General features: G+C 42.0%; 1 protein-coding gene across 1 annotated transcript in view; it reads right to left on the bottom strand.

Annotated features, from left to right (window-relative positions):
- Positions 1-15,307, bottom strand: part of PLXNC1 (plexin C1) — a 71,228-nt gene that overhangs the window by 32,458 nt on the left and 23,463 nt on the right. Inside the window, exons 7-14 of the mRNA XM_026066065.1 lie at positions 13,268-13,337; positions 11,815-11,890; positions 11,636-11,692; positions 6,565-6,704; positions 5,411-5,590; positions 3,855-3,942; positions 2,693-2,899; positions 2,391-2,582 (exon numbers count right to left, since the gene is read on the bottom strand). Of these exons, the coding sequence (XP_025921850.1) occupies positions 2,391-2,582; positions 2,693-2,899; positions 3,855-3,942; positions 5,411-5,590; positions 6,565-6,704; positions 11,636-11,692; positions 11,815-11,890; positions 13,268-13,337 (1,010 nt within the window). The remainder of the gene's footprint in view (positions 1-2,390; positions 2,583-2,692; positions 2,900-3,854; positions 3,943-5,410; positions 5,591-6,564; positions 6,705-11,635; positions 11,693-11,814; positions 11,891-13,267; positions 13,338-15,307) is intronic.

The raw sequence follows: 15,307 nt of genomic DNA, 5'->3' as shown, positions 1-15,307 counted from the left end.
TTGCCTTTCCAAGGTTGAGCCACTTCGGTGGCTCGCGGTGATCCCGTGACTGACACCCCTCTTCCTGCCCTCCTCTCAGTTCCAACCAAGGCACTCCCGGAACAGAAATTCGTGTTGCTTGCCCCCCTCTTACTGAAAACTGAGGCAGAGCATTCATTTAATTTTGCAGGTTATATTTAGATTATCTCTAATCTTCACCACAGCCTTCTTGCTCAGTGCCCCATCGCTTTCCTAAGCTTTTTTTTTATCTTGCTTAAGAATCATGGATTAAATATGGCGTTCCTGAATTCATGCTGTCCATATTCCTAAATTCATTTAATTCTTCCTGCATAATATTACAAAGCCTCCTCTTGACTGGCAATGCCGCTGAGTTTTATGCCATCAGCAAACGTTATTGGTGCATGCCTGCTTTTTGTGCTCGAGTCACAGGAAAAACAACAGTATGAAAATCAGCATTGCCCCGAGTCAGCGCCCCACACACAGCATCCGTTTCTTCTAAGCCCCAGCATCTCATAATGATCATGTTAAGTAGTTTTCTGAATGACTTCCAGGTACATGTGATCTACTGCTTTTTTCTTCTCGAGGAAATCATTCATCATACTAAATAAAGATATCTAGCATAATCTGCCTTTATTAAAAACAAGTTGACAATTATCCCATTTTCCATTTACCTGCAGGTCTTTCAGGAGTTTCTCATTCAAAATATATTATAAAGCTCTAAATAGAGCCAGGATTAAATCAGCAAGCCTGCGTTTGCCTGGTTCATTTTTTTTCTTTTAATTACTGGTATTACATTTGCTGCTCTCCAGTCATGCAGTACTTCTCCTGACTCCACAATTTTATTCAAAATCTTTCCTACCAAGCCTACAATATCATGTGCCAGTTCTTTCTCAGCTCTGTGATGGAAATGATCCTGTTCTTCCTGTCTTGAGACCCTTGATCTGTCTGAATCTTGCTTCTGTCACAAGAATGGCATTTTCTTCTTTTATATCTCCAGTCAGACCGATCATCCTGTCTTTGACCCCACACTTAACATCCTCTTTCTTACTGAAAGCTAAGGCAAGGTATACATTTATACTTGGGCCACACCTAGATTATTATCTAGCACATCCTTTCTTCATGGAGGCCCTGCTTTTTCTATCATGATATATTTACAGGGCTATATATAATATATATTATACATAATAAATCACACTATATACTATTATATAGCATATTATAGATATTATTACATAGATAATATATATGCTGTATAACTATATTATATATTATATATTTATAGGGCTAAAAAAACATGGCTGGTTTCCTACTTTTACATTTTCCTGATGTTGGAAAAATTTATTTTGAATACCCTATCAGCAGAATGTTACATTATAACTATCGCACTTGATTTGCCTACCGAAGTGGTGAGTTTTCTATGACAGTCACTCCTATGAAGCTTGCAGGATGGGCATGTGATATTGCAAGGAAATTTTAATATTTAAATGCAACACCAAGCTCAGAAAGGCTTTTCCATGCAATTACTGCCTCAGATGGCAGGATCCACAGATGGGGGATCAGTTAACAGCGATATGAAATTGAGAATAGCTCCGTTAACCTTTACTATGTGCCATATGCCTTGAAGTCAATAGAGTTATTTCAGTTTTATACCACCAGACACTGCAATAAGAGTCTGGCATCATTTTTCTCACTCATAAATGGTGATGACTGCATTTTAAAAAATTCATATCTTCATCTTATTCATGGAGCAAATATCTTAGGGTGCCATATAGCTTTGACATCCATGTTAATATTCTTAGACTTGGGCCTGGCTTTGTGCCATGTGTTCATAGCATTTTGGCCTCCATTGAATTCTGCCTACTTTTTTTATTCAGAAATGCCTTTTCCTGCCTCTCAGCAGTGATCGCTATGCAAAGTTCAAGACCCTTATCCACTTTTAGTGGAGAAAAGTGAACAGGAGGACAAAATCCTTTTCCTCATGGCCACACTACAGCACCAGGTTGCTTACAGACCTGTGAAGAGGGGCAGCCCTGGAGCCAGGGACGCTTCACTGGCCGTGTCTGTGCTGCAGTCAGAGGTGTGACAGCTACCGCCCTGCTGGAGCTCAACAGCAGGGAGCTCAGTTTGGGCTGCAAAGCCCGTCTCTGATACTCCATCAGTAACTAGGCAGTTGAGCGCAGTACTGCTAGCGGTACCTAAGCTAGGCGGACATGCGTAGGTGTGAGGAAGATAACCAGATTACCAAGCACCCTAGGCAAGACAGCAGAAAATGCATCCAATTCCTCTCTCTATAAAGAATGTTCACAACTGGAGCATTAATGCTACATTTTACTACATTTATATAAACATCAAAACATTGTTAAATTGCAACAAAACGGAATTCTACTTACAAAAACTTTCACTGTGGAAAAATCAATCTTGTCACTTCCTTCCCTTTTGAATTTGCACAATATGGTGCTACGGTCAGGTTTTTTGGTAATATTTTGGACATCGAACCATATCTTTTTGGTCTGTGCACCATTCATATAAGAGAGATACACCTCTACCTCAGTTTTGGAAATATTCAAGTTGTCATTTTCTTTCTAGAGGAAAAAATTGAAGTTAGAAAACAGTCACTAAATATGGTAAGATGTAAAATGATCCCCAGTGACTATTTTAAATAAGGAATTATATATATATTTTTCAAACTTACATATATTTTTAATTCCAGATCAGGATCCAGTTCAGTGTGCAGCTGGTAGTTAATGAACACTGGGTCAGGGTGGTAGTGTAACTTGACACATGGTATAAAGGTAGTTTCTACTTTTAACATCATATCAACAATTTTTCCCTCTTTTGCATGGTTCAGACTTGGCGTTAAGTAATTATATTCAGATTCATTTCCAGGACACCTAGAGACCTTGAAAAGCAATAGCAAAGCTGTAACTGTCATTAAGTGCTCAACAGTAGGTACAATTACAAACAGAGGCACTCAAAATCATTTTAAAGTCTTCCTGACTTCACACAGATATCTGCTAAACCTCCTCTCTGGGATCAGGGCTCCATGCAGAGTACCTGGAAAGTTTCTGTTGAGCCTGCATCTGCCTTTAAGCACAGTTATCGCACTCCCTGCGTGCGGCTTTAAGGCTGATTGCACACTGCTAAAGCAGGTATTTCCTGCAGTGAGAAGAGAGCACAGCGAATAGTGCTCGGGAGCTCTCCTTTGAGATGAGCAGGACGAGCTTCTCAACACCCCCAGGATTAGGCTGTCCCCACCTTGGCTCCTGCTAGAAGGGGGTGCGTTACAGTCGCCCCACGGGTGACTCCCCGGGGTGGTGCTGCTGTCATCCGGACTCCGTGCTGCAAGCCCAGGAGGCAACGGGCTGCCCACCTCCTCTCCGCCTCACAGAAAGGGTTTCGTCCCAGCACCAGTGCCCGTCCTGGTCGAGGCACTGGCAATATTTGGGTTCTCAGCACAAATTGAGAGAAGTACAGTGACATGTGGGGAAGTGGTGTGCTGAGATCAAGAGACGGGATCAACAGTAGGGAAAACGCCTCCTCAGATCACCACCTTCTCCTCCAGTGGACACACATCTGGAGCAGGGGGCTCAGAGATGACAGCTTAGGAAAGAAGTCCCCAGAGCACCAAAAAAAGACACAGGGCATCATGCAGAAGAGTAGCTTACGTTTATCTATGATCCTGTATGTGGGCAACTGTAATCCGGCAAGTGGTCATATTTATTTCAGTAGGAAGACTGGTGGTAAGCATGTGTATAAGTGTTTCAAAAATACTGAGATCTTCCTGAAACTTTGGGAACAAAAACTACTCCCTTAAGACACCTGTATTTGTTATTGTGAAGGAGATTATGACTTACGGTGAGGTTTGGTCTCTGGTCATCTGAAATAATCACACTGTCCACCACATTAAAATTTCTACCAAATGTGGTTATTCTGCGACCACCACTATTAAACAAAAACAGAAAAACAAACAAATAAAAGAGGTTAATATTATGAGTTTTCTTGCAGATAAATCCTACATTAAGGTTTTAGCCATAAATGAACTAATTGCGTACATTTTGCTTTGGTAGCAGCCAATAAAATAAAATCAAACTTCAGGACCAGATAATCTGCATGCTGGGCTCTCCCATTGTACAAAGTTATTCTGAAGGTACTTGAGCTATATATTGTACTTCCATTCTTTCTTCCTGTGGTTATGGTAAAACTTGTTTGCTAACACAAAACCAAATGATGTGAGAGCATGCACGTGCATGCTCCTTTTCAGGGACTCTCCGACCTTTTTGATATTCACCCAGCCTAAGAACCAGACTGTGAGTTAATATTCTATTTTGGGGAAAGAATACCACAGTATTTCGCTGTCCCAGAGTAGCTCTGGGTGTGCTCAATTCCTGTTTTCTTCTGGATGACCTGATGGTGCCAGGCACCTCCCAGGGAACATTTCTGGCAGCATTCAGACCATCTGTCTCAGCACACACAAAGGTGCTCGTGTCTGAGGGCTCTGGCTCACACTCTCTGGTGAACACACTCGGAGTGGTTTAAGGTATTATTAATTTCCAGCTGCCTGCAACTGCCCCTTCACCTGGAGGGGAGGGAATGTGTCCTAGCTGCTCAGCTGCTGCAGCTGCCAGTCCAACATATTATCATGAATCCACACTTGCCAGTGCTTTAAGCCAAGACGTCAGATTGAGAACTTGAAAGTGGGTAAAAATCCCTTCTGCTGCTCTGCTGTGCAGGCAGAGGGACAGGTGGAAAGCTGTGGCTGAGAATTTCTTAAACCACTATATAAGTTTCACCACAACTCTTCTGTCAGAGTCATAAGTCTCTTGCAGAACACAGAAGAAGTCTGAATATGGGTCTTTTGGCTCTATGAAACTGGGTCCTAAAACAAGTCTGTGTGTATCATTGCAGTGACAATTATTTTCATTTTATTTTCAATTTGCTGACCTTCATAGTGTTTAGGAGGTGAAGGGTATATTCATAGTTATCCAAAATAAATGATGGAGGAAAATCAAAGTTAATCAGAGTTTAAATTTGTGTGCTACCCAGATTTTGGATTTAACTTTAATACCAAGAGACTATTTTTTACTTCTGCTACGGAGTGTTGGGGAAGGGAAAAGGAATTTGAACAGAAATACAGAATTCCTCTTGCAGCGATTGTGACCCTCTCTGTATATTAAATGCTAAGCCAGTTCACTGGGGTAAATTCATCCTCCACAACAGGCTACCGCAGGTTTAAACTACAGTTCATTATCTCAGGCTCTCTGCAGTGCAGATGAGCACAGCGGCATGTCAAAAGTTAGTGCAGTCACCCAAGTTTATGTTGGCTGCAGTCTGACCAAGTAAGCAGATTCATATTAGCTCTGTGGAACTACATTTTACTAAATACAAAAAAGTGTAGGAAGACAAATTTTACCTGACCCAGGAGGTATTTGGTGTGATTCCAAAACACGATGGCAGCGAAACATAATGCAATGTCACTGGTGGTGAACATTTTCTCCCATCAGCCTGTATGCATACACTTTTGGCCTCTTTGCGTGTTGGTGGGAGAGCAAATGTCATTTGTGTATCATTAAGCACATTTCTGACTTGAATACTGAAGGAGAAAGAAAACAGTCACAGACGCTGAATCACAGATGCCATTCATTTGGTGTTACTACATGAAGCCTATATCCTAAAGCAAAGGACGAGGAGAGAAGAGAAATGACTCTCTTTGAGCAGCCAGATGGATGCGGAAAGAGAGAGTAGGGAGCTGAAAACACAAAGTAGGGCATCTTTTGAATGCAGTTGCTGTGTGCCACCATAATTGCACAAGAGTGCAAGGATATTGCTTTTATGGCCTTGGGACAAGGCTATGTAATCTCATGTGTGATTTCACTCTTTACGGTGTACTTCTCTGTGCTGCCAACATGGTTTGTTAGCTCTTCAGGAATGAGTCTTCGGTTTCCCTTTCATTCTTTATTTCTTCCTTCCTTCCTTTCTTTCTTCTTTCTTTTTTCCCTTCCTTCCTTCCTTCCTTTCTCTCATTCTCTCTTTTAGTTTTGTTGTGGTCCCCAGGAAATTCATGGTTGAAGTAAAAATGGAACTGTATCATATGAATATTTTTTCAAGTGTTAGCTATACAAAATGTGCTTGGCAATCACGGGCAGCCAGAATATTTGGGGGATGTTTTGAGACAGAGGAGAGTCAAATAAAAGCTGAGGTTTTCCTGTGACTTAACTTCTCTTTGGCTGCTGCAAGGTCTAGAGGGCCACAAGACCCAGAATTGTCCTAACTGTGGCTGAGATGAATTAGCTAGGGCACGACCACAATCCAAAGGTGCACAAACTGCCCACCTAACCACTCCATCCCTTGTATAGTACCCAAATGCGAAATTAAGTTCCCTCCTTTGGGAATTTAAAGTGGAAGTATAACTAAAGCAAGAGTGCAGAGCACCACTCTTTGCTAAGGAGAGGTCCATGAGAATGGCTCACACAACCACATAGCTAGAGAAAAATCTGGGTCTGGGTACATGTAATTTTCACTATGCAAAGCAAAAAAATAGCATTTTGCAGAGCTGTGTTAACTCACATGTCTGGTTTACAGCCACTGATTCCAGTCAGTATCAGTTTGATGCCTGATGCACGCGTAAAGTTTTCTCCTTTGACTGTTAATTCACTTTTGCCTAATGTAGAAATCCACAAAGGCTCAATGGAATGAATGTTGATATGCTATTAGAAAACAAAGCAAAACAAAATCTGGTTATAAAAAGGCTAGGCTGTTAACTGACAGCAACAAAAACAACCACTACTCAGGAATGCAGATTTGATGGCACTTGGATACATTTTTTAATTAATTTCCAATCTTGCTAAGTTTGAATCTGATCCTGAGAAGTACTGGCAACCACAAATTCTTTACAAGCCAACTATTTTTACCTACATAATTTATATCTCAATTTATCTCTAAATAAAGTTGCTAAAAGGAAGCACAATCTGACATACTGGAACACACACATCACAACAACCCAGCTTGAAATGATAAATTTTGTGCGACTCTTGAGGGACTAAAGAGCAACGCAACAGGAGACAAAACCCATGGTGCTTTCGTTGTGAGAGATCAGAGAAACAAATGAAGGCATCCCTCATGACCTGAAAAGGGGAAGCAGGGTCAAATCCTAGAATGAAAAGTCAAGAAAGAGCCCAGAATTAGCTTTACTGGCACGTCTTTTCAAAGTCATACATAGAGCTAAAGGTACAACACAATTGCAGGAGTCTTTTGGTATTACATTCTGATGCAAAGAAGTTTACAAATCTATCTTCCAGCATTTAAAAATAATCCTAGTTTGTTCTGCTGATGTCACAGTCTTACAGAAACATGGCCAATTTTTAAACTGTGCTTTTCTTCGCATACCTTTTTCTTTGCTTAATCTTTTACTAACACTACTGAGCAAGAATAGAGATGTTTTACCTAGCTTATTCACTTGAAGCATTTGATGGCATCTCATATTTAATCAGCTTTGTTGCTTCCCCAGTTTATCTTATAGATTTATACAGTCAGTTTCCTCCCTCTGCATCTTTCAGACAACAACAGAAAAGTGAAAACATCCAAAATAACAGGAAAATATGCATGTGAAACCAAAAACTGCTTGGGACCTTCTCAGGCAAATGACTTCTAACTTGGTTTTAGACTGCCTAGAAAAGTAATCTAAAATAAGCTTTTAAAATTTTGCAATTATCCTGATTTCTGCTGAGTTCACTTGTGGACATGTCCATGGGTACGTTCAGCCTTCTGTCTTTGTAAAGCTGGCTCATAACCCACTAACCCTGATAGTGAGAACAGAGCTGGTGCAGAACCTATACGCCAGCAAGGAAGGTCCCTGCCACAAGGCTTTTCTCCCCGCTCATCTTTTTATGTCTTTTTATCTGAGCACCATCATGACTTTGGGCTCCTAGCCTGAGGCGACCACCTGGGTTACTGAATCCAGTTCTCTGCAAATTGGCCCGGTTCAGAAAAGTCTCTGGCACGTTTTGCCCATGTCACCACTGCCCACAGAAAGCTTCCCAGTGCTCCAGAATAAACGTGAGACATCTGTCACAACTGACCAAACACCACAACTGATGTGTTAGGAAAGAGTAGGAGGGTGCAAAGGCTGGGGCCAGAAGCCCTGCAAAAGCAGGGAATTTGCTGAAGAAATTCCTTTGCTCCAAGATGATTTCTGGACACTAGTTAACAGAGGAGGGCAAAGCAAATCCCTGTCAAACTGCCTGAAGAGGAAAATTTGCTCCCACCCTGATCTAGGGATCAGTTGAACCCTTAGCATGCGAGCAGGACAAACGAAGCAGAAACCTGAGTGTTTAAAGCCTGTGAAGCACGAGTGCTTTACCCCACCTACATCCTGTCTCTGCCTGCGCACAGTCGCCAGTGCACCAGAAGAAAGCAAGTATTCTCAGAGAGACCCAGAAGCCAAATACTACAGAAAGGAGTACAAAATTGCTTCTGGGCTCTCACAGGTAACTAGCAGGAATCCTGAAGCACAGGATTAGTACAATATAAATATAACACAAGCATGCAGAGATCCCCCAGGGCTACATGGAGACAGTGAGTACCAGGCGCCCCATGCACAGGGAGGTCATAGGCCAATGCGGTGCTTCCGGGCTCAGGCTCTCTGCAAGGTGTTGCACACCACAGGGCACCTGTGCTGGCTGGTGCTGGTCAGTGAGGGCTAACAGCGATGCTGCACAGCACTAGGGGAACATGCCTTCTTGCACAGTATCTACAACAGCACGTCCTCTTTTGGAAGCGCCAAGAGCTGCCTTGCACTAAGGCATGCTCAAGGCGTTCACAGGGTGCAGCCTGATTAGGTGTACGAGGAGCAGGCCCCCTCTGCCCTCTTCTGAGCAGCAGGTCCTCCAGGCCTTGTAGGAAACTACTCTTCCCCAAACTTCAGCTAACAGCCAGCATTCAAGGAAGGAAAGAGAAATTTCAGGAGATGAAAAGATGGTATGGTTATAGAGAACACTTAGCCTGCTTCATTTCTTTTTATGCCAAACAGAAATCGTGGTAAAAATGGTTCATTCTTGAAGTTTCACCCCCGAATTATGCCTTTCCTGCGGCTAAATGACACCAACTTCCCTGCTGAATTCTGTCTCAGACTCTTGGTTTTAGTGCAGATATTCGCAGGTCTGAGCCAAGCTAGCCCCTGATACTTGAGTGCCCGTTCCCAGACTTGACTGTGGCTGTCAGCGACACTTACCTTTCTCAGCAACAAAGAAACTGTGAATTCCACCTCTGAATGCAGGGGAAACAAAGCTTCGGTAAGGGCTAGCTGGGGTCTGTGGCGCTCATTTCCCTAGCAAAAGAGAGCCACTGACCTTTCAGTTTCTGCATGCAAAGTCCCTGCCTGGCAGGAAGAGAGATTCCCAGCCATAAGAGGCAGAAGGCAGAAGAGAGGCAGGAAGATACTTATAAATATCAGTAGTTGTGAGGCATGCAGATACGATGGCGATGGAAGCAACATAAACACATAGAGAGTCATACACAAAGTGTGCACCAGGTCCTCAAGTAACGTAAATCAGCACGACCCTGTCAACTTCCACAGAGCTACACATTTCTGAGATCCAGCCCTCTGTCCTCCGAACAGTGTAACACTTCCCCGGGGCTCTGCAAACAGTGGCAGCTACAGACACCCTTAGAGGTGTGGTTAGCATGGCTGCGGGGCACAGCGAGACATTTGGCAGCAGTCCGGTTTCCGCAGCCTCTGCCACCTTGGGCAGCTCATCCCCATTCCTGCACAGCTCCTTCTCCAGTGCTGGCACAAGGCTCTGAGGCTACAGGGAGAGCTGGATCATGGAATTGACCCAGATGAGAAATAACCTGCCAAAAGAAAACATTTATTTCCAGCCAAATCGGCTCCCCAATCTAGCTCGCTCGCACAACCACTCAAACTGCTGTCCTCATACAAGGGGAAGGAAGGTGCATGCATAGAAGCCAGCAGCTGGCGACAGGAAGGAGGGCTGGGACTGTCAGCAAAGAAAAGTACATTAAACTAAAATTGAACTAAATTAAACTAAATGCTCGGCTGGGGCTATGTGAAAACACAAGTCCTCTTTCTCAGCCCTCCAATATGTGCCCCTTAAAGCATAAGCAGTAAAAGCAGAGCAGGATTTCAAATGCGATTTTAAGTCCTCTGAATGTATTAACCACTTCTAAATAAACATCTGCCTGTGGACTGCCTCTAGAGCTTTCACAGCCTTGTCCATCACTGTCTCTCCAAGATACGGCGTGTGGAAGAAAGCCATCTCCCAGGCAATTCCAGCTGTTTACCGATGTCAAATTAATGCACTTGGAAGCAGAGCAAAGAATTTCCTCTGTTCTTTCATCAGCAGCAAAGCTTTATATGCAGACCAAATCCAGAATATCAGTATTCACAAGCAAAAATATTACAATCCCACTTGTGTCTGTGGAAAACAAAATGGATTTTGTTTAAGAAACCTCAGCTGAACAGCTGGATTTAAGAGGAAATTCTCTTTTTCACAGGTAAAAGTTTGGGTAGTTCTAATGAGACATTTAGAGATAAGAACACAGTGTCTATTTATACCAACCATTCTATCACTCACAGAAAGGCAGAAACCAAGAAGTGTAGGCAGCAAATCTCTATGTACTTGCTCATCAGTCAGATTCCTCTTCCCTACTCATTTCTCTCCTAACACCTGCATGTCATAAGCAACCACTGATGACAAGATTACTCAGCTTTATGAAAAAAGAAAAGCGTTCTGGCACCATAAAGAATGAAGGGATAACCTCGTGGTTAAAGGGCTGGCCTGTGAGGCAGGAGGGCTGAGTTCACATACGGTCTGTACCATTTCAGTAGAGAACTTAAGGACTAGATTCACAAGGGTACTTTGGCACCAGCGACACTCCTTCCTTCCCAGCAACCCAGCTTGAACAGGAGGGGTGAGAGTAGCTCCACCCCCAGTTTTGTCTGCAGCCCGGAAGCAAGGAAAACTTTTCTGGAATTAGGAGCCAAGGATTTCCTAGCACCCAGGGATTCCAGTTCCTGGATGCATCCTCTAGCCACTTGTCTGTTACGCAGAAAGTGGGTGGCACATCCTCCCCTTCCTTCTGTTCTCCTGGCAGCTATTTTTTAAGAGAAACTGTGATCTGGCTGCATAAAATGAGAAGGAGGTTTGCGGCTCTGAAACCTAGCTTCACAGAGTTGTCTGTGATAGCAGCCCTCAAACAGGCATTTAAGTCCTGGTAAGAGACTAAGTCAGAGATGTTCTCCTTTGGGTTTTTTTGTTGGTCAACTTAGATATCCCAGTACTCAGCACATTGACTCTTGTGAAGTGTCTAAATACAGCACGCATGGGCTCTGGCACTTAAGGCAATATTGTAAATACTGCACCTAGAGGTAGGCACTTGACTTTTACAGTGCTTATCGTCACAATGCCTGGATCTGAAACTCAAATCTTTGTTCATGCCTTTAAGCAGTATAGTAAGAAAAAGTAGTACTAATCCAAGTTCTGGACTACCTTTCTATATAACCAACTGTCTGCCTCCTCATCTTTACCTCTACTCTTTCTGCAAAGTTCCCTCCTTTTACATGAATTTCTCCCCCAGCCCACAGTATCTCAATAACGTCAATCTCAAAATGCTAACTAACCTCTGATTTCTGCGCAGTGGTGCTCCCCTTGGAAGTAGCAGTGGCATTACAACTATCCTGAAAAAAAAAATCAGCATTTCTCCATGTCAGGACAAGGAAGAGACAAATTGCTGCTCAGATGTAAGAAATACAAGGAAAAAGAACCACAGGAGATTCCAGTCCTCCGCACCAAACTTCACCTGGCAGGCAGTGGCAGGAGAGACACGCTTCCTTTTACAGCTGGCACACTCACCCTTGTGTATACATCGTGAGCAGCTGGCAACACAGAAAACAGAATTTTTGTAAGACACAGGGACTTAATTTAAATTCAGCCATGAACGTGAAATTTCAAGTGACAAAAAAAAAGCACAGACCCAAGAGAACAATCTGGCAAACATAATGAAATGTGTAAAACACATACATTGTGTTTACCTTCCAAGACTATTGTTCTGTTCTGCTTATTCTGACGACAAATTTAGTATGAAATATAATTTATGCTGTGGGTCATAAATTTACGAAAAGCATGAAGCAGACAGAATACTCTGTGTTTCATTTTGCTGTGGTTTTCTAGTAAGTGTCTAGGTCATATTTTTTATCCAGAGAAGGGCAGAAAAAACCATCACTGAATCTTTCACAGCTTTCCTGAACTTCTGTTCTGCATCTGTAGTGTTAACAAGTACTACTGCTTCCCCCTACCAAAAAAATATATGCCAGCTGGAGACAAGTTCGTCCCATCTTGCTCTGCAATACATCAGTCAGCAGGAACAAGGGCCGACAGCAGCAAAGCTCCCCTCTGCACATGCTGACAAGTACTGTGCTTTAGAGAATGACAGTTCCTTCCCTGTCTTGCTCCAAGGACAGGGAACTGATGTGCCAATTCTCAAAAAGCAGGAGTTCGGTTTCTTCCCAGATGCCTATGAATTAGCCTCTGTATACAGGGAAGAGCAGAGCTCTGAAAGGGAGCACTGTAATTACCTAGAGTGTACGTTAGCCAGACCTTTCTAAGGTCTTACAACTAGGTATCATAAAGGGTTAGTCAATGGACTGGGCACAAACTATTCCTGCTGAGAGCTTGGAACAAAGACTATGGCTCTGAAGAATACTTTGCACAGAACAACAGGTATTCGCTACTACTATTAGCAGATGAAGCGTTGCTTTCTGTTTTAACTGTACTCATGATACCTGTGTATCACATTTAAATGGCATCCCGAACAATTAAAAAACAACTCCAAAAGGTGACTTTTACAGAATCTCTTGACTCTTTCAGTCGACTGAAACTTCTCTGATCCAGGTTTTATCCTGAGCTAGTAACAGGTGGCCCTCCTTTCTCACACAGAAAAAAAGGATCTTAATATCATTGTGCCATCCTTCACTATCTCATCAGGCACTTGTCAGAAGTGACCTGTATTGTAATAACTCTCCTAGAGCTGCCAAGGTCCTGATAAACAACAGAAGCATCACATGAAAGTAGCTTTCTAAGAACAAAGAAAGAGAGGAGAAAGAGGAAATGGACCGAGAAAAGGGGTTTTGCTATATCTGGTGAAATGTATTTCCTTTTGTAAGTATGAAAAAAAGAGCAACTATACTTCAGCCCCCCTCCCCACACACGCACATAAACCCCTCGATGAGATTCAATAAGAAAGAGGTTCTTACTTTTTCAACTGAAATGTTTGTGTGATATTCCAAGAGCTTGAGGACAGCGATGCTTCAAGAACTAGACAATCTGGAAAAATGTGACTGTTAGACATATGCCAGATATTACAAGAGATTACTGTAAAAAAAAACCCTGACTTGAAGTCTCATGTGCCTTCAGCTGTTCTCTACATGGTATGCACTTCCTTTTTCTCTCACACACACATTCGCTCACACTTTTGACTGATAAAAATAACGAGATTTTGTCCTTCAGTAGCACCTTTTAGCACCTTATTCAAAGACTTTACATACACTCATTAATTAACCTTGATGTCATCTCTGCATGATATAGAGAAGTAATGTTACTGTCAGGATACAGCTGAGGAAATGCTACCATGAAGTAGGGATATCAAATCACCCCCCAAGAGCACATAGTCCACCTGTGGCACAGCCAGATCCTGAATTCAAGTCTTCTAAGGCAACAGACTGTTCTAATGCAAGAGATCCCAACATATCCGCACTCCTCCCATTTTGTCTCACTTAGTCTCAGAGTCTTCTTTTGTAGTCTATGCAATAGCAATTTTCATCCTATTTAAATCTTTTATGATTGCATGAGTCAATTTGCCATTATTTCAGCTCGTAATTACTGTACCGACAATTCACTGGCAGCTGTGGAATGAAAGAGTATCTTCTTCTCCCATGAGCAGAATACCACATCGAAGAGCAGAGTTAGATATACCACTTAAACCATAGTCCCTTTCATTTGCGTGTCTGCAGATGTGTATGTCTGCAAAATGAATGACTGTCTGAGATCAAATGAAACCCATGTGTGCAGTCTTCTGGCTTCTTTATGCTAAGAAGTAGATGGCTTCTTAATATGTGAAAGCTACACATTTAAGGTATACCTACTTTGCAAAGGTACAGAAATCTTTGTCTTTATCACAGGTTGGCTTGCTCAGATGAGAACCAACTTTGGCTACACCTCACACATGAGTTCTGTGAGTGTCCTAATACTCATGATACCCTAAATGTCACCTATTAAGGACAATGGCTTTTCTTCTTGATTCTCAAATCAGTATTAAGACAGGAACTTGACACACAAAATAGATACAATAGGCATTATGATATGCAAAGGCCATAGGATGATCTCCCGAGATCTCAATGTTGCAAGGAACCTCTCTCAGGGACAAGGATCCCATAAAGAGAGCTTTTTGCAGCACCGCAATCTACAAAAAGACAGGACATTGTAAGTTCTGGTTAACAATTCATTCCTCTTTCTACACAAAGTTATTATAACAGAATCAGATTTATGCAAAATGTTACATATCTTTTGGGCTACATTATCTAGGAAAAGATGAAGGCAGGCACTTATCTAAATTTTCTATTTCCTCTTCATGTAACTTAAAAATACATGGTATTCTTGAGTCTGCCATCTTTACGCCCTGGTTTAGATTTAAGCTCTCTTTTGTGTTCTAACAAAAACAAAGAAATGTAAATTCAAACTGTTTTAAAGAGTTTTGTGCTTCTATACAGACCCCTGAAGCAATGCAGGAAGGACTTTTTCCTTCTATTAATCAAATAACACCCTGCTGTGAAGGTTTATCATCTGAACTTTGAGACCAAAGCCTAGAGAACAGCTCAAAAATTCCAGAAGTCCAGACATTCAGTAATTCACCACCTCATTCTAAGATCTACAATAACCCCCAAAATGCACAAAACAGATCATGTGATCCACATGACCAACACAAATTTCTCAGGTCTATGTTTCTGAGAACTACTGGTAAACAAACTAGTATAAGAATTATTGTGTAATGATTCAACCACTAACTTGGAAATATAAATCAAGTCAAACACAAAAAGATAAACCAGCCATATTACCCCGAAGCCTGTATTTTTCTGCGTATCTACAGGTGGTAGCCTCTATATGCAAAAATTATTTTCTGACAAGCATCTAAAGTAGGTTTAAACAGTTAACTGAAAGTGAAGATTATTTATTGTACAGACATTCACAGTCAAACTCTCCTCTTATTTATGCTGGTACAGCTTCCTGCAAAAACAAAT

The sequence above is a fragment of the Apteryx rowi genome, unplaced genomic scaffold (assembly GCF_003343035.1).
Source record: "Apteryx rowi isolate R43461 unplaced genomic scaffold, aptRow1 scaffold_237, whole genome shotgun sequence".
NCBI lineage: Eukaryota > Metazoa > Chordata > Aves > Apterygiformes > Apterygidae > Apteryx > Apteryx rowi.
This window is presented reverse-complemented; position numbering and strand designations above follow the sequence as displayed.